We start from the raw sequence: 18,354 nt of genomic DNA, 5'->3' as shown, positions 1-18,354 counted from the left end.
ACCTAGCAGGAGTTATGGGCTGTTAAAGATTGAGAGGTCCCTTACATTGAGGAGAGTTGTTTGAGTTGAATAATTCTTTCTGCTTAAATAATGAACAAGGCAAAAAGGAGTGGCAGTAGGGTGTAATGCGTGCACTATAATGATCAGACGGACTCCACACATATCCATCATTAGAGCTCAGCTGCCTGACCACTGTAAATAGGCATGTACGGTAGTACTAAGATCAAAGAGCTCATTTCTCAGCTTTATTTGAACACACCAGTAGAGTCAGATTTTCAGTATCAGTTAAGAGTGTTTTTCGCTTCAGCTTTTGGTGACAAAAATCGTATTGTTTATCTCTTTGAGTAATTAGTAACTTAATATTGCTTGTGTGTTTATTTTCCCAATTGTTTTTTTTAAATTTATAGTAAGCCACCTTGACAGTCAACCCAGGTAATATAGAAGATTTTACTAAATTCACTAAAATCTGTATCTTCAATTACCTGTTATGAAAAATGGCATAGCAATTTTCACAAACTCTGCCTGTCCCTATGATTGAAGGTAATGGTTAATCTAACAGCTCTGTCTTGAGTACAAATCAGTCATATTGACAGTGAAACCTGATCCTCTTCCTCTTAACTCACAGCCACATATTGACTTCAATCAGATCTTTAGTTGCTGAGGTAAAGTAAGGTATCTGCATTTTCCTACCCCTACTTCTCATATCCCCAAATCCTAGATGAATTCTGGTATACGATTCAGCAAATTAATCCCATCTACCTGGAGCCTCTAAGTCTTTAGAAGCAAATAAAAATAAACAAGATGTCCAAAAGTAGCTTCAAAGAGACAGAAATGAAACATCTGCATGGCAGTAGTCAGCAATAGAAACTTCCCACTCTCCCAATTATGTGATGAAGCAACCTAGTCAAAATGACTTCCCCCAAAGGAGAAATGCACAGCTCAGGTGAACAGGGTCCAACTCATCATCTGCCATTTTAGTTTTTCTCAATTCAATTCCAAATTAAGGAGCAATAGTTGTTAAAGCAGCTTATAGTTTTAAAAACCATAAGAATATATTATGTATAATACAGGGAGAACAACAATAAAGTCTACATCAGCATTCTTCAAAAATGAAAAATGATTGTTACATTTGATTTTCAGATATAAATGGTAACTCCACCAGATTTAGTCAAAACATCAACTGTAGAAAAAAAATAATATACATATATATACATTTTTAAAAGTTTAGATAGTTCATGCCCATTAAGGTTAAGTGCAGTTTATATTCTATAATCCTACCTTGAAGTACCTCTGATAAGTTATAACGGAAGTCCTTTGCTTTGGCTGCATGCATGGTAAAAATATAGAAAGCATTATTCACATGTTACATGACCCTTCTACCCTTATATATGAAACACAGGTATTTTCCCCTGTCAATTCTTTGATACTGGGAATATAGATAACTTTGATCATTCTGACAACCTAACAAATAAAGCCTTAATTGACTACAAATCTGCAATGCTTAGTAACAAATACATGAATAATGAACAAGCACCAATTATCATTGAAGTTTTGAACCAAATTTGTAGAACAATAAATGCATGGTGTTTACAAACAGTAAACACATTCTCTTAATCACGTTATTTTACAGTTCATAGTATATAGAACTCTTACCTAGTACTTCCTCGTAATCTACAAGTTCAAACCAAACCACTGCAACTGATGTCCATACTCCCAGCAGTGCAATTACCATAAACCACGTAAAAAATGAACTTCCAGAAACACCCTCTTTCTTGCCATTCTTGTTTCCATGTTTTGTTTCTGTAAAATAAAAGAATTTAATTACTATTGGAAGGCACAGCTATAGTTACAAATTTTAAAGCAGGTCACTATTACAAAATTCAGTATAATGAGTTTCATTACATATATTTAGCAATTGTTAAGGTTATCAACTGATTAATCCAGACAACTGTTGTCTGGTGGAAATGAGTGGCTCTCATCAGCTTCAGGTGAGCCAACTGCAGCCCTTCCTGAATAAAAAATCTTGCCACTGTAGTTCATGTCTTGGTAACATCTAGAGTAGATTACTGCAATGCACTTTATGTAGGGATGCCTTGAAAAGTGTCCAGAAACTACAGCTGATACAGAATACTGAGGAAGAATGTTAACTGGATTGGTTCATAGGGACCATATTATTCCAATGTAGTTCATCTGCACTGGCTTCCAATTTGCTTCCAGGCCTGATGCAAGGTGCTGCTATTGACCTTTAAAGTCTTATACCTTAAAGACCACCTACTCCCATACGAACCTACATAACCATTATGGTCATCTTCAAGGGCCCTCCTTCAGGTGGCTCCATCATCTTAGGTTAGATGGAAGGTAATCAGAGAAAGGTCCTTTTCAGTCACAGCAATAAGACTGTAGAACTCCCTCCCCAAGTAGATTAACCTATTCCTCCTCTACCATTATCTTCTACCAGTGACTGAAGACCTTTCTGTTTGTTTGGCTTTTCCTTACTGACCCTCCTTCCCGTTGGTGTTTTTAATTACTGTATATGTGTAGTTTTTAAAGATGGTGCTTAATGTTCTTGAACTGGTTGCTGCTCTGTGTGCCCTCGTTGGGAACAACGGTGGGATAAAAATGTTTAAAATATATTAACAAAATTTTCAATGATCAAGAAAAAAATTTTTTAGGTTTCCTATTTTGTATTTCATGAACAAGAGCACATACTAATTAGTTATAGAAACAATTAAGACACATTCATTTTATACTACCTTAGCATAATCCAAAACCTCTGGTCACACTGGTACACTTTGGTTAAATGCACAGACTCTTATCTGGAAGAACCAGGTTTGATTCCCCACTCCTCCACATGCAACTGCTGGAATTATCTTGAGTCAGTCATAACTCTCTCAGAGCTGTTCTGCTCAAGAGCAGTTTCTGTCAGAGCTCTCAGCCCCATCTACCTCACAAGGTATTGTTGTGGGAAGGGAAAGGAGATTGTAAACTGCTCTGAGACTCCTTTGGGTAGTGAAAGGCAGAGTATAAATCCAATCTCGTCTTCTCTTCTACTTCTATACCTTTCACACTATAACATTACATCTACATAGTAAAAAGGGCAGGGGTTGCAAAATTCATCAACCTGCATTTAGCTGTGCCTGTGTAAAAACTCTAATCAAGTAGGAAAGAAGAGCTCTACTTGAATACAAAATTAAGTATACTGGATTGTGGGCTAAATGATTATAAACAGAGGGTAATAATTCATGGCAGAACATTTTTTTCAATGACAATGAAAAGTAGATGTCTGTACTGTTTAATAGGTACATAAATATTGATAGTTTGCTATAATATGTATTAGATTTCTAATGGTTAAAACCTGAAGTCTGAGTTTTTCCTCATAATCCTTTCTGTACTATAGAATCTTCACTTGGTTTAATTGTAGAGGTAGTTGAGAATCACCTGGCTGCATTGAATGAGTACAGTTTATATCCTGCCCTGAGCCCGTTAGGGGAGGGCAGGAAATAAATCTGATAAAATAAGTAAATAGAATACAAGTCCCCCAGCCCAGATGGTTTGCACCCATGAGTGTGCAAAGAACTTTCTAGAGAGAACTTGCAGAGTGTTTGTCCATCATCATCAAGACCTCTTGGGGAATGGGAGATGTGCCACAAGACTGGAAGAAGGCAGATGTTATTCCAGTGTTCAAAAAAGGGAGGAGAGATGACCCGGGAAATTACAGGCCAGTCAATCTGATCTCTTTCCCAGGTAAGATACAGCAGATTTTTTAAAAATCAAGTTGTGAACACCTAAAGGACAACTTGGTGATTTGAGGAAGTCAACATGCATTTGTTCCCAACAGGTCTGCCAGACCAATCTTGTTTCCTTCTTTGATTGAGTGACCAGCTTACTGAATTGAGGGGATGCTGTTAATGTTGTTTACCTGGATTTCAGTAAAGCCTTTGACAGGCTCTCCCAAGATGTTCTGACAGATAAACTAGAGGACTGTGGGCTGGACTCTAGAATAATTATGCCAGTAGTGAACTGGATGGAGAATCACATTCAGTAGTTCTCAATGGCACTTCATTTGAATGGAGGGAGGTATCCAGTGGGGTTCCACAGGGCTCGGTTCTGGGCCCAGTTCTTTTCAATATTTTTACCAATTATCTGGATGAGAGTGTCGAGCAGCTACTCATTACATTCATAGATGACATCAAATTGAAAGGATTATCAAACATGCCAGAAGAAAGAGATAGGATTCCACAGTGGGAAAATGGGCAGATGTAAACAACATGCAATTTAACAAGGATAAGTGCTGAGTTCCACATCTGGGTAACAAAAATGAGGAACGCATATACTGGATGGGGGAATACACTTCTGGGTAGCTGCGTGTGTGAACAAGATCTTGGGGTACAGATGGACTGTAAGTTAAATATGAGCAGCCAGTGTTACGCAGACAAGAAAGGCTAATGTGATCCTGGGATGTATCAACAGAGGCATAACATCCAAATTGCAAGATGTTATAGTCCTTCTGTACACTGCATTGGTCGGGCTGCACCAGGAGTATTGTGTGCAGTTCTGGAGGCATCACTTCAAAAAGGATGTGGACAGAATGGAGTGGATGCAGAGGAGAGTGACAAAAATGATCAGGGGCTGGGAGTTCAAGCCCTATGAGGAAAGGCTAAGGGACTTGGGAATACTCACTCTGGAGAAAAGGAGGCTGAGTATTTGAAGGGCTGTCACTTAGAGGAAGGCATGGAGCTGTTCCTGTCAGCAGCAGAGAACAGGACTCGCAACAATTGGTATAAATTAAGGGCAAGAAGGTACCAGCTGGAAATTAGAGAAAACTTTTTTACAGTCAGAGTTGTTCAACAGTGGAATCAGCTACAGAGGGAGGTGGTGAGCTCCGCCTCACTGGAAGTCTTTAAGCAGTGGCTGGACAAACACTTGTCAGGAATGCTCTAGGCATTGAGCAGGGTGCTGGCTGCTATCAGGCCCGGGAGCAACTCACTGTCATCTTCTATAACTATTGCTAGATTATTTTTGTTTTGTGCCAAAGACCTATTTACTCTCTTGGCCATCTTAGAAATCATCAAAATTTGTCCTTTAATGGAAAATTTGTTACTCTGTTTTTATACCACTACTTTTTAAGAGTTCACTTTCTGCTTTTACACGTGTAAGAAGCAGACCAGCTGGGCCCTGCTAAAGAGGAGAAGAGGCCAGCAGGATATTTAACAGAGGCCAGAGAACAGCTGGGGGCAGAGCTGACAGGGGTGAAAGGTGAGCTGTGCAGGAAGAAACAGGAGGAGAGATGGCCGAGACAGCGGAGGATGAAACCAGCCTTTGAAGGAGAGACTCCAACAGCTTTTGGAGAGGCACAGAGATTTAAAACATCCAAGGAGAACCTACGAAGCAGCCAGGAGGGGCGTGGCCCACCAAAGAAAGCCAAAGGTGATTCTGAGTGAGAGTGTAAAAGCCCAAGAAGAGCCTCTCTGCAGGGCTCCCAGAACTCAGGTCAGACTAGAAGGGGAAAGGGAATGCCCAAGGCTGCAGGATTCACTCTGGGGAAATGGGGACAAAAATGGGGACAAAACTCTGTAAAAGGGTTGGGTGAGGGAGCACTGGAGATTTAGTAAATAAAACAAAGACACGTGGCTTGAGATGACCCTTGTTGCTAGACTCTGTAGAGAGTTCCTGCATTTCCTCCAGGGCTGAGGGCACAAATCTCTTACACACCATGTTAAAATCTTTTTTAAAAAAAAATCCCCCCCTTTTTTACTATGATGATAATTTAAAGGTCATCTTCTACTCCCTTTATCTTGTGTACTGCTATTTTCATTTATATTAAACATTTTTGTTGTTTTTACTTTGTTATAAGGCACCTTTAGAATATTTATATGCAAAGGTAGGATAAAATATTACAAATAAAAATATAGTAATCTAATTGCTGTATTTTGAGCCAGTACAAGATTATGAACATTTTTAATGGGAGCCCCACATCCAACAATAATGGACCTTCTTGAATAATTAAAAGCCAAATGCTAAATTTTAATACTTGCAAAAGTTCTAGATACAGAACAGCATTAGTGTGCCTTTCATCTGAACTGACAGACTTTTTACTAAGCCTTAATACATGTTATGGGCCAGAATTACTTAACTTTACATTACTAAATCTGCTTGAACAGATTCACAATGAAGAGATCTTGACTTTCCCATCCTCCAGCAACAGCTATTCCCACATTCTTCCATGCAACTCTTATTATCCAGCTGCCATTAAAAATGCCTTATATATAAGCTGCTTTTTAAGAAACTCCATTCAAGATCCAGTTTGTAGCAGTAGAACTTACAGCTCCTGTCTCACAATTGAATTTTGCCATGTTCACCCATGGTGTTCTTTAAGAAATGTTTCAGAATATTAAGGAGAGTTAGACATATATAATACATGTCATACTTTTTATAATAACTTTTTCAGCTTAAATGTAAATGTAGTATCATGAACTTTTAAGTCTACCAAAATAAGGTAATATATGAGCTCACTACTGTCTGTTCCTTAGGCTCTACATCAGTTTAAAGCCCATTAGGAGCATAGCGTTCTTAGAACACTTTGCCTGGTCTTAACTATTCATCAGCTACTGGCACAAAATGGTTGACATTAATAGAGGTGCTCATATAAAGCATACAGCAATTGCACACAGAAAATAAGATGTATGATCAGTCACTGCTAAAACACTAGCATAACTCAAAATCATGGAGATAAAATTAGAAGGCCCAGTGACTTCATGGACAGGAAAGTCAATAATGATACATATAATATTTAGCAAGTGATATAATGGGTACCATATAAATGCAAATGCTCTCAAAGTTAAAGTTTGGTCATTTTCTCTGAGCAGCAGCCAAAATACTATTCACTGCAAATACTGCATTATATATTTTTCTAAACAATTGTTTTTAAATTTTGAAACCATTACTTCTATAAACATGCAAATCAGTGGGGGGGAAATCTAAACATTTATTGAAAGAGTGATTTATTGGAAACTTTTACTGCCAACTCAATGAGTCCTCTTTTCTAGTTGATTACAACTATCTTTTTTCAAGGATCGGTTAACTTCTTATCTGTGACATTTAACAATAAGAATCTCAATCATGAACCAGTACTAATAATATATATTAGATTTATTTACCCATTCTAATTAATTCTAGAGAGCTAAATCAAAGCTGAAGCCCTTAAGTTCTGCCAGCAATGTAGAAAATAAGATAATTTTCAAATCTAGTAAACCTTTGCTTTCGCTATGTCTACAAAAACACCACAAACCTCTAGCAATAGCATTATGCACCTTCAAAGACCATACAATATTTTAAAAGGCTAGCTTACAAACCATATATTGCATTTACTTGCAATGTTAACGTGTCCTATTTGCCATAAAGGATCTAAGATAATTTGTTCTGTAAAATAATTTCATCCATTTTCAGAGTCACAAGATCAAATACAATGTTAAGTCAGCAATTCAATGTAGTTACCCAAAACCTGTAATAGAAGCTAAGCTTCTTAAAAATGTTCAGATTAAAGTTACACAAAAATGCATTTGTAATTTTGCTGCTACTACCAAAAGAACAACCACCACCAGTTTTTCCAAATTGAGAGAAGTATACCTGAGTCTCCAGCCATGGCATCAGTGTCTTTTATCCATGAATAAAGTAAACCTGATTATAAAACCAATGTCCAAGATAGAATCAGCAAAAATTCACCCTCACGTAAGCCTTGCAACAGCAGCAAAGAAAGTTTCTTAAAGCCAGCTCAGCTAAAGCCCGAAATCAGACCCGGCTGCAACTATGCTCAGAAGCTATTTTTAGTGTCATCATCTGCAAGCCAAATGCTTTTAAGCACCCATATGGAAACCCAGTGCTGACGACAAATTTGCCCCCTCCTGCTAACAAAGCATCCTGGGTAGCAGGTCTTTTCCATCTCATTTAATCTCTAAAACCAACGTACCAGGGAAGCAAAATTAAACAGATTAAAAAAAATGATTGCAGAAAAGCATGCCTCAATGACTAAATTCTAAGAGCTTTAAACCTTCTGAACAAACTCAAACAAAAGTCGTGGCACAAAGCTTGTCTGTACAATCTGGGCATCAGTCAAATGCATTTACATAATGCTGACATGCAGCTAGTAAACACTTTTTTGGTGCGCATCTACAGAAACTCATCTACAGTTAACACAAGATATACCACAACCAAAGAAGGACACTACACCGACACCAAAACATCTTAAGGTTGTTGCATCAAAAACACTAGGAGCCAGGACTGTTAAGCTGTCGATATATAAACACCACTATCAAAAGCTTATTCATATATCCAACCTATTCCCAGGGACTCAAGAACTACAATGTGACAGCAAAGATACAGGTTTCTGCAAACTAAGGTAACCCACATGTTTATAGGAAAAGGAAAAAAAAAAGAATAGCATTTCAAATAGTGAGACAGTGGCACTATCCTGGATTGCTTAGTCCAGGGGTCCCCAGCCCCCGGTCCGTGGACCAGTACCGGTCCGTGGCTTGTTAGCAACTGGGCTGTGAGTTGCATAATTATTTTATTATATATTACCATGTAGTAATGGTAATAATAAGACATTGGATTTATATCCTGGCCCTCCACTCTGAATCGCTGAGTGGCTCACAATCTCCTTTATCTTCCTCCCCCACAACAGACACCCTGTGAGGTGGGTGGGGCTGAGAGAGCTCTCCCCAGAAGCTGCCCTTTCAAGGACAGCTCTGTGAGAGCTATGGATGACTCAAGGCCATTCCAGCAGCTGCAAGTGGAGGAGTGGGGAATCAACCCAGTTCTCCCAGATAAGAGTCTGCATGCTTAATCTGCACCAAAATAAAGTACACAATTGTATCATCCTGAAACCATATCCCCCCTTCCCCCCGGTCCGTGGAAAAATTGTCTTCCACAAAACCGGTCCCTGGTGCCAAAAAGGTTGGGGACCACTGGCTTAGTCAACCTATAACAAATTTCTGAAAGCCCACAGTAATAGGGCAGAAAACAGTGGTTGGAAGAGAGGGAAAAGGGATTTCCGTCCTCTGAAAGTGATCAAAGGTTCCCCCCCGCCTTCTTGTAAAATACAGTTCTAAACCCCTTCATGTTTAAAATCCTAGAATAGGAATCTTTGTAAATCACTCCCCTTTTCTCCCTATTCAACTTTTCCCAAAAGGCCTGGGGTGGTAGAAAGAGTTTTAAGATTAAATTTACCATATAAATACAATATCCAAGTTCCACCCTACATATGTGAATATACAAATTGTACATTACATAAATTTAAAAATAAATTAATTTTGCTTGATTCAATTGTTTACTTTCCTCCCCCAGGCCATACTGACAATCCTGAAAGGTCATCAGGCTTGGATTTTGAGGGGATAACAGTCCTTCACAATTATGGAACAAGCACAATTTTTCAGATGCTAGTGGTTAAGGCAAAATGATGCCTCTTTAAATGTTTCACTCCAATGGTCTGCAAACAATATACACAGCTAAGTAATTCAAACATGACAGATCCAGGGGATCCACCCATCTCTCTGCACACTGGGGTCCACAGCTGTTGCAGCCAAAATAATCTGATAAAGCTTCAACATTTTCTACAGCACTCTTTTTTCAATCTTGTATTCTAACAACCACCTGTGGCCCCCATCTGTGGATAGCTAAACCCACAGGTCAGGGCCACACAGAGGCTGAACAGATTTTTCAGCAAACCTGGGGCACTCCCCAGGTTTGCAGAAAAATCTGATTTTAAAAAACAAAACAAAAAACCACCAAGCAAATGTGGGGGGTGATAAATCCCCAAAATGGTAAATGGGCCTTTTCTCTGCAAACACAGGGAGCATACTTACCTTTGGCAGCAGTGAGGAGCTGTGCTGGGTTCGACACTGGCTGCACAGCCCAGGGCTCCATATTGGGTCCAGTGGTGGAGGCTCTATAGCCAGCAGCTCCACGCTGAGCCCAGCAACAGCTGCACATCCCAGGAGCTGCAGTCAGTATGCTGCAGCGCAAAAGATGCACAGGGCCCAGGAACCGCACCAGCCATGCCATCACCACTGCAGCCGGGGAGCAGTGCTGACCATGCTTCTGGTGGTGGCACAGCCTAGAGTCACAGGCCTGGAAACTGTGCTGGATGCAGACCCAGCAAGAAAGTGGGTATGTGTGAAGGAATCCCTCCATGAATATCACAGGCCTACACTTGTACTCAACTATTACTCAGATAACATAGCTACAGTCATGACTTCAGTAATTTTATCTAGATGAAAAGACTATATTTACTTTAGTTGACTTGACACTGTAATCCACACTGACAATAATAAATTGGTTTTTGGGGGGAAACAGTAAAAAATCATTTAAAACAAAAAATAGAAAGTGATAGCAACCAGAGGAAACCCTTAGTGATCAGAAGTGCAAACTAATCTTCAGGCACAAAGGGCAAATTATCAGAGCAACTGCTGTATTAAGCAAATTAAAACTAACCATTTTAGCCCACATCTCAAATCTAACTCCCTTTTCTCCTCTTTCTCTTTTAATATCATATACCTTAAACTCAGTTCCTGAGAGTTCTACTGTTTCTTTCAAGATCTAATAACAAAAACAAACTTATGCTGCTTAGGTATGGTAGAATCACAGGAAAGAAAAACTACTTCAGTGCTGAAACAAAAAACTTTTAGCTTTATTTTACAAATCCTCCTCCATACAGAGGCCTTGATGCCAAACAACAACTTGTCTTTCAGCCTTGGGTTTTGTCTGTCTATCTCACCTGTTATTTCTTCTCTACTTTTTAGATGGTTCACTGGTAAACACAGTTCTCCAAATACAGCTGGAACAGAAAGGAGCATTTGCCATACCACAGAATATCCTGAGTACCTGACTGCTGAACCACTTATTCTGCCACTTGCAATTTTATACAAAATGCATTCATTTTCACAGCATCAATATATCTAATTCTCAATATGGCCCCATCTGAGGATACTTAAATCCAGAAACTGGAGCCATGAACAAAAATCTTTCTACAAACCTGAAAACAGTTGACAGACAGTTGACAGACATAACCTTTATTGGCATAACAGAAAAGAAATACAATATCCAAAGGAACTTCAAAATGGGACATACAAACCACAGTAATTTGCAAGCACAACCAGCATGGGAATAAAAGGTTACAAACAAAACTTCACTAAGAAAAGTGGAGTGAGGTATTCCCCTACCTGACTTCATTTTTAATTTCTTTCTCATTCGCTGCTAGGGCCAGAAATTCTGCGACCTGCTCAGTAATTGAGGGACATTTGTCAGCCAACAAAAACTCTATCCTTTTGTTTGTCAGCAAGTTGGGGGGGGGGGGGGGGTGAAAATAGTTGCAGGTTTGCAGAAACATCTGAAATTTGAAAAAAGAAAATACATTGCATGGTCAAAACCCTCTAAACCAGAACCTTTAAGAAACCTCTACATTAGCCATTGTGGGGATTACTAGCCAACCATAACAATATTGCCATCCCTCAAGTCTTGTTCTCTGTTAGTAAAAGACAGTGGGTGAGGGCAGGGCCCTTTCTAGGACTGTTTTAGTCTTTGAGGGTGGACTCACTGGAGCCAGTTTGAGCAGCAACCACTAGATGCTCAGATGCTCACTATAATTCAACAGCAGCCACTGAACAAAAGCCACTACAATGCAATGGTTAGAGTTTCAGACTAGGTTCCAGGAAACCCAGGTTTGAATCCCTACACTGCCATGGAAGCTCACTGGGTGACCTTGGGCCCAGTCATACACTGCTGGCTAAACCTACCTCACAGGGTTGCTGAGGATAAAATGGAAGAGAGGTGAAAGACACAAACTGTTCTGGGTTCCCATTGGGGAGAAAGGTGAAGTATAAATGAAGTAAATAAATAATTCAGCTGAAGGTGGGGAGGCAGATCAAAGGTAGGCTGGTTGGTAAATGAGAAGGAAAGAAGGAAGCAGGGAAAAAAGAGAGGCATAGGGACTGCCAGGAGGGAAAGAGAGCATAGTGGGGGAGAGATGTAAGGTGAAATAAAGTGCCCCTGCAAGACCTTGCATGTCCTTTATTTGTTTCCTCTACTTTGCATTTCACTCAGAGCTATTAATAAAGATAACAGAATGATCTTAATTCAAACATCTATTTCCATATGTCCCTATATAATGTGGAAGACAACACTATACCCTTATAAAGAGTTACAGCTACCAAAGAAAGACAGAATTCTAGGTATCAGTGTTTGCCATTTATATGGCAAAGAATATGCAATCAATCTTTAACCAAACATCAGCTTTTAAACGTTTGTCAGCCCATCACTATGTACTGTATTGGTCAACATTTTTGTTAAATATATTACCATGTTTTGTTTCCTAATGCTAGCCCCGTGGTGCAGAGTGTTAAAGCTGCAGTACTGCAGTCCTAAGCTCTGCTCATGACCCGAGTTCAATCCCTGGTAGAAGCTGGGTTTTCAGGTAGCTGGCTCAAGGTTGACTCAGCCTTCCATCCTTCCGAGGTCGGTAAAATGAGTATCCAGCTTGCTGAGGGGAAAGCATGGATGACTGAGGAAGGCAATAGCAAACCACCCTGTAAAAAGTCTGCTGTGAAAACGTTGTGAAAGCAACATCACCCAGAGTCGGAAACGACTGGTGCTTGCACAGGAGACCTGTCCTTTCTTTTGTTTCCTAACCAAACCAGTTGAACAAAAAAATTAAACTTTACCCCAACTATCAAAGAGCCACCTCTATTCCCTACTTGCATTCCCTACATTATTTTCCTACAAGGGTCATTAGTTTTACTAAATAGGCAAGATAATTTGGGCAGCAGCCTATAAAATTAATGAATCATGAAACCGTAAATTCCTTTTTATTTTAAATACCAGGATAAATTCTAGTTCATAACATGAACAACAAATTGAGAGGTAAGATATAACTATATTCATTCAAGATTTATATTCAATTACAAGACTAGACAGCATATGGAAAACTCATGGTTCAGATACATTAAAGTGAGACTAAAATTTTTAAATATATATATACAATTATTACAGCTGTTATTCAATATGCCCCTTTTCTAGTTTGAAAAACTGAGTACAGAACAGGCTGCACCAGATACGTCTGTGAGACTCCATGGTCCTGCAAGTCAGGTAGCAGGAATCAAGCTCATGCCTTGAGATGGATATTGATTCTGGAATCAGAAGCTGAGCTACTACACACACACTAGCGGAATTCTGCGAAGAAGCAAGTGTACCTGTCCTCTTTCAAAGATACCAACAAACCTGCCTGAAAATATCAGAATGTTAACAGAGTACAGGATCAAGGTTAAGTGGCTACCTCATTAAACTTCTCCACAGCGCAGAGAACACAAAACACTCAACTGACTGAAATATTTTCTTATGCTCAGAAGCATGGAAGACATCCTTGATGGGTGATTCCTCCAATCATAATAGGAGGCAGGAAAAAATCAGAAATTCTTGCAAATACTGCAATATTTTCTTTATTACAAATGTCAATACAGATCCATTGACAGAGCTGCACTTAAAATATTGTTTGCATTCAGATGTTTACAACCCAGCTAATTGCAGTGCTGGTTGATGGTGCTCCTGCTGCTACACCTATCAGTCAACCATGATACTTATTTTAGGATACCAGAATTGCCTTCCACTATAGCAGCACTGACTAGAGATGGGCACAAACCAGGAAAATCCAGGCAGGGGTGGCCAATGGCTGGGGCTGATGGGAGTTGTAGGAAAAAACATTTGGAGAGCTACCGTTGGCCACCCCTGCAGTTTGGGTCATGTCCCAAATCAAGTCACTCTGCTGAACCAAACTGGTTCAGAAGTTTGGGAAGCAGACAGGTGCCTTCCCCCCCAGCATTCTACAAACTCCAAAACCACAGGGTATCTCCAACTGAATCTCTTCTAACTGCCCACCAAGTCTGGTGAATACTGGACTTCGGGGGGGGGGGGGGGTTCTGAGTTACAGATCCCCAAACAAGGCGCCCCAGTAAGGCATCCTTCAGGGAGATATCAGCTATTGAAACTGGAGTTTACAGAATGGACCCTGTGCAAGCTAGCATCATTAAACTCACAGCAGACCTCCTCAAGATACCCCTGTACATGCCCTACAAGTTACATGTGGATTGGACTTCAGGGGGTCCAAGTTACAGACCCCCAAACAAGTTGCCCCCAGAAACATGTTTTTTCAGGGATATGTCAGGCATGTGTTCAGGAGGGTACAGAACAAGACTTGTGAGATCTAGAATCATCAAACTCTCAGCAGGCCTCTCTAGGATGCCCCCCTACATGCCCCGACTTGGAGGGGTCCAAGTTACAGCCTGCCAAAGAAGGCACCCCCAGAAAAGTGCTTTCTGGGGAAATGTTGTCAAGTGTGGATTCTGAACCACAGAACAGAATGGATACCCCCACACACACACCATGGAAGCATGTGGAAGAGAACTGTTGCCAGCACTGTTTTGGATGGACATGTCCCTGGCTGGGCCCATCCTCTCTGCAACAACCAGATGAATGCAGGGCCAACACCCTTTACCCTGCCTTGTGAGTCATAGCACAGTACGTGTCTGTAACATGGGGCAAAGCAGGGCAGGACCAACCCTCCCACCCTGCCCCAGGAGCCACCTGCCATGCACCTAACTCCCTGGGCTGACCCTTCCTCCATAGATGAGGCAACTACAGCCTCTACCCAGGCCTAGAATTCACTTGTACAGTAGGAGTCTTATTCCACAGGCCCAGCCTCTCTCCACCCTACCCGGGGCCTGAGACCCACCTGTACAGCAGTGGGTGGCTGCATCTCCCAGGGTCCACGATCCCCCTGCTGATGGACAATGTGATTACAGGGCAGGACCAACCCTCCTGCCCTGCCTGGGGCCCAGGAGCTGCATGCACAGTTGTGGATGGCTGTATCTCTCTAGCCCACTCTCCCTCTGTAGACAAAGTGAGTGCAGGGCAGGGCAAAGCCTCCTACCCTGCCCAGGTCCCAGCAGCCACCCACACAGTTCCAGGGGCTGCATGTCCATGGCCCACCCTTCCACCATGGTCAAGATAATTACTGGGCAGGGTCAACCCTCTTGCCCTGTCTGGGAGCTACCCACACAGTTGCAGGTAGCTTTGTCTCCCCAGCCCCACCCTCCATGGACAAAGTGAGTGCAGGGCAGGGCCAACTCTGCCACCCTGCACAGGGCTCAGGGGTCACCTGCATGGCTGCAGGTGGCTGCACCCTCCTTCTGTGGATAAGACTTGCATATGAATTTAGTTTCCACCTCCTGCCTTTTTTTTTTTTACAGGCAGCTGCAGATGGTCATCTTTGAGAGAACAGATTACATGTTAGGGGTAGCTCTGCACTGAACCCATTGCCAACAGCATACTATTCCTGGTAAGGGCTGGCCATGTGTGAGCCAACCTCCTCCTGCAGTCAACTTAGATTTTGGACCCCATGCCCCACAAACACCCTGCCAGCAAGATGACCTTACACACCTGAGTGATGTGCCTTAACACCAGGGTTTGCCTTTTCTTAACTGCTGGGGAGAATTAGCAGCCCTCCCACCCCCCAACAACCCCTAAGAGCAATCCCTCATTTTACTGCAACCAAAGGGGAGGGGGTGTGAGATAAAATGAAAAGCAAAATAAGGAAACCACCAAGGAAGCAGACAACAGGAAAACCACACTAAACAAATATGCTATGTAAAATAGGAATTCAACCGATTTTTCCACCCTTTGCAACAAACAAACATACAAATAGCAACACAGAGGAACTTAGACCAAAGCAAAGCCCCCTAGTCCCAGACTGAGTAAGATAGCTAAGCAATCTCCCCGCCACACCCAGCAGCAAAGCTCTTTATCCCATTGAAAGTACACCCTCTCCGTCCAAAGCCACAACACCAACAAAGGGAATGCACACTTGATCTAAACTTACATAGATCTGAGTCCCATTGTGACAAATGGGAACTCTGTTATCAGCAAGCAGCAGTGCCTATGAAGGTTCGGAGGGTCCCTATTTGTGTTTCCAAGGCTGGAACCCCCACAATTGCCTATCATTTTCATGCCAGAATTTCTGGATGGGTTTGTTTTCCGAGCTGCCCCAAGTCGCACCCTAAAGCTTCGAGATTTGTTCGGAAATCATGTACATGCCAAACATTGTCTTCCAAGCCCCAATCCGGCCAGAATTCTGCACAACTGGCTCATCATGCAGTTCGTGTCCATCCCTAATGCTGATCTCACACTCCCTTGCCAGTTCACATGGGCCTTCATGTTGTCCATATGAATACAAACCATTCTATGAGAATTCTAGGAGAGCTAAACAAATTGCCTGTAGCTCTAGAAAAATGATAGTTTGCATTCTTCGTGTTTCCAGAACCCGAAGACATAAAGCACCTACTCTAAAATACTGAAAACCACTGTAAGTTGTCTTATCTCACTGATATTAAAGTGTTTGTGTCATGACTTCCTTTTTAATGTATGTAATGATGCCTCCAGGAATTTAATTCCAAAAACTTTATTTAACATTCCCAACTTAATTGTGCCCGATTCGCTGGACTAGTGGTCCTGAAGATGAGACTCTTAATGTCATTAAAATCATAGGAGTCCAGGTTAAAATAAAACATTATTTTTACAAAAAACGTATTAGTGTCAAGATGTTTATAGCTTAATTCTTCAGTGAATAATAACTTTTGATAGATGATAATTCTTGGGGACTTGAACATTCATGCAAATGCTGCCACCTCCTCACAGGCATTGGATCTGGTGTCTTCCATGGCAGTCCGGGAGCTCTCTCAAGTTGCATCATGCCCCATGCATCAAGCAGGCCACATGCTGGATTTGGTCTTTGGTACAATGATTGATATTGATCTGGTAGCTACTGACATAGTGCCATGGTCAGATTGTTATGCTCTGAAAGCTCAGCTGAGTACCCAAACTCCCCCCAGCTAAGTGAGAAGTGGATTTATGCTTGCTCATGGAGACTAATGAAACCTGTTGGGATTCAGAATGCTCTGTGGGATCTGATGTCCCCCAGGAATTATTTGGATGAGCTGATAGGGGACTGGAACACCCATCCCTCTGGAGCCATTGATGAAATCACCCCTACATTCTTTGGTTCCTGCCCTAAGCTGTCTCCATGGTACACCATGGAGCTCAGAGGGATGAAGTAGGAACTAAGATGACTAGTGCAAGTTTCGCGACAGTCTTGCAACAAAGCTTCAAGAGTATCTTATAGGACATTTATGAAATTCTAGGAGATGGAGGTGAAGTCTGCTAAGAAGGAATTCTATACAGCCTCCATCGCATTTGCTAGCTCTCACCTGGCACAATTGTTTAGGGTGATTAGGACATTGACCTCTCTTACAGAGGAAACCAAAAACACTAGAAATTCAGACAAGCTGTGAGGCATTCATTAGCTTTTTTGTGGAGAAAGTCTTATTGTTCCACCGTGACCTGCCAGCCAACTCTGAAACAGTATGTGAACTAATCGCCCCTTGGGTGTCTTTGGATTCAGTATTTGACAACTTCAGCCAGCTCTCTGATGCCTATGTTGATAGGATCCTGAGGGCTGCAAAGCCAACCACTTGACTCTTGGACCGGTGTCCTTCGTGGCTGGTGTGAGCCAGCAGCGAGGGTATATGGGCCCTTATGATGGACATTATCAATCTGTCCCTAAACCCAGGGGTCTATCCAGGGGGCTTAAAAGAGGCAATGGTAAACTCTCCTGAAGAAACACTACTGGATCCTTCTGATCTGTCCAACTACTGCCCAGTTTTGAATCTTTTGCTCTATGTGCTCCTTTGAGACTGATCCAGAAGTTACAGCTTGTCACAAATGCAGCAACCCAGGTCCTTATGGAAACACTGATAACTGCACACATACAACCTGTGCTGCTGCACTGGCCTGAGTTGAGTACCAGTTCAAGGTTTTGGTCTTGACCCTTAAGGTTCTAAACCATCAGTAACTAACTTACCTATGGGAACGCCTCTCCTGATATGTCCCCAGAGAGCATTATGTTTAAGTGACCAAACAATATATACAATATATATATATATAATACCTACTGGAAGTTCCTGGGCCCAAAGAACATTCCCCTATCCTCAAACAAAGCCAGGGTCTTCTCCGCCCTGTCTCTGAGTTGGTGGAACTCTGCCTACTAACAGAAGGGCCCTCCAGGATCTGTTACAATTCTGCAGGGCCTGCAAGGCAGAGATATCAAGCATATGGTTGAAGACAGCAACCGTTTTAACTGTTTAAATCTTAAAAAAAAAAAAACAACTAGCCAGTTCACTAACTGCTTTCCCCTCTCCCCTCATTGCTAATATAAACTGGGGCAGGGGGAGAATTGTATTAAAACTCTGGTTTCTC

General features: G+C 41.5%; 1 protein-coding gene across 1 annotated transcript in view; it reads right to left on the bottom strand.

Annotated features, from left to right (window-relative positions):
- LOC132575183 (aspartyl/asparaginyl beta-hydroxylase-like) overlaps positions 1–18,354 on the bottom strand; it is a 49,343-nt gene that overhangs the window by 16,500 nt on the left and 14,489 nt on the right. Inside the window, exons 2-3 of the mRNA XM_060243717.1 lie at positions 1,654–1,800; positions 1,279–1,323 (exon numbers count right to left, since the gene is read on the bottom strand). Coding sequence (XP_060099700.1) covers positions 1,279–1,323; positions 1,654–1,800 — 192 coding nt within the window. The remainder of the gene's footprint in view (positions 1–1,278; positions 1,324–1,653; positions 1,801–18,354) is intronic.

Source organism: Heteronotia binoei, chromosome 7, assembly GCF_032191835.1.
Source record: "Heteronotia binoei isolate CCM8104 ecotype False Entrance Well chromosome 7, APGP_CSIRO_Hbin_v1, whole genome shotgun sequence".
In the NCBI taxonomy this organism is placed as follows: Eukaryota; Metazoa; Chordata; class Lepidosauria; order Squamata; family Gekkonidae; genus Heteronotia; species Heteronotia binoei.
The sequence above is the reverse complement of the archived record's forward strand: the minus strand, read 5'-3'. Positions and strand labels throughout refer to the sequence as shown.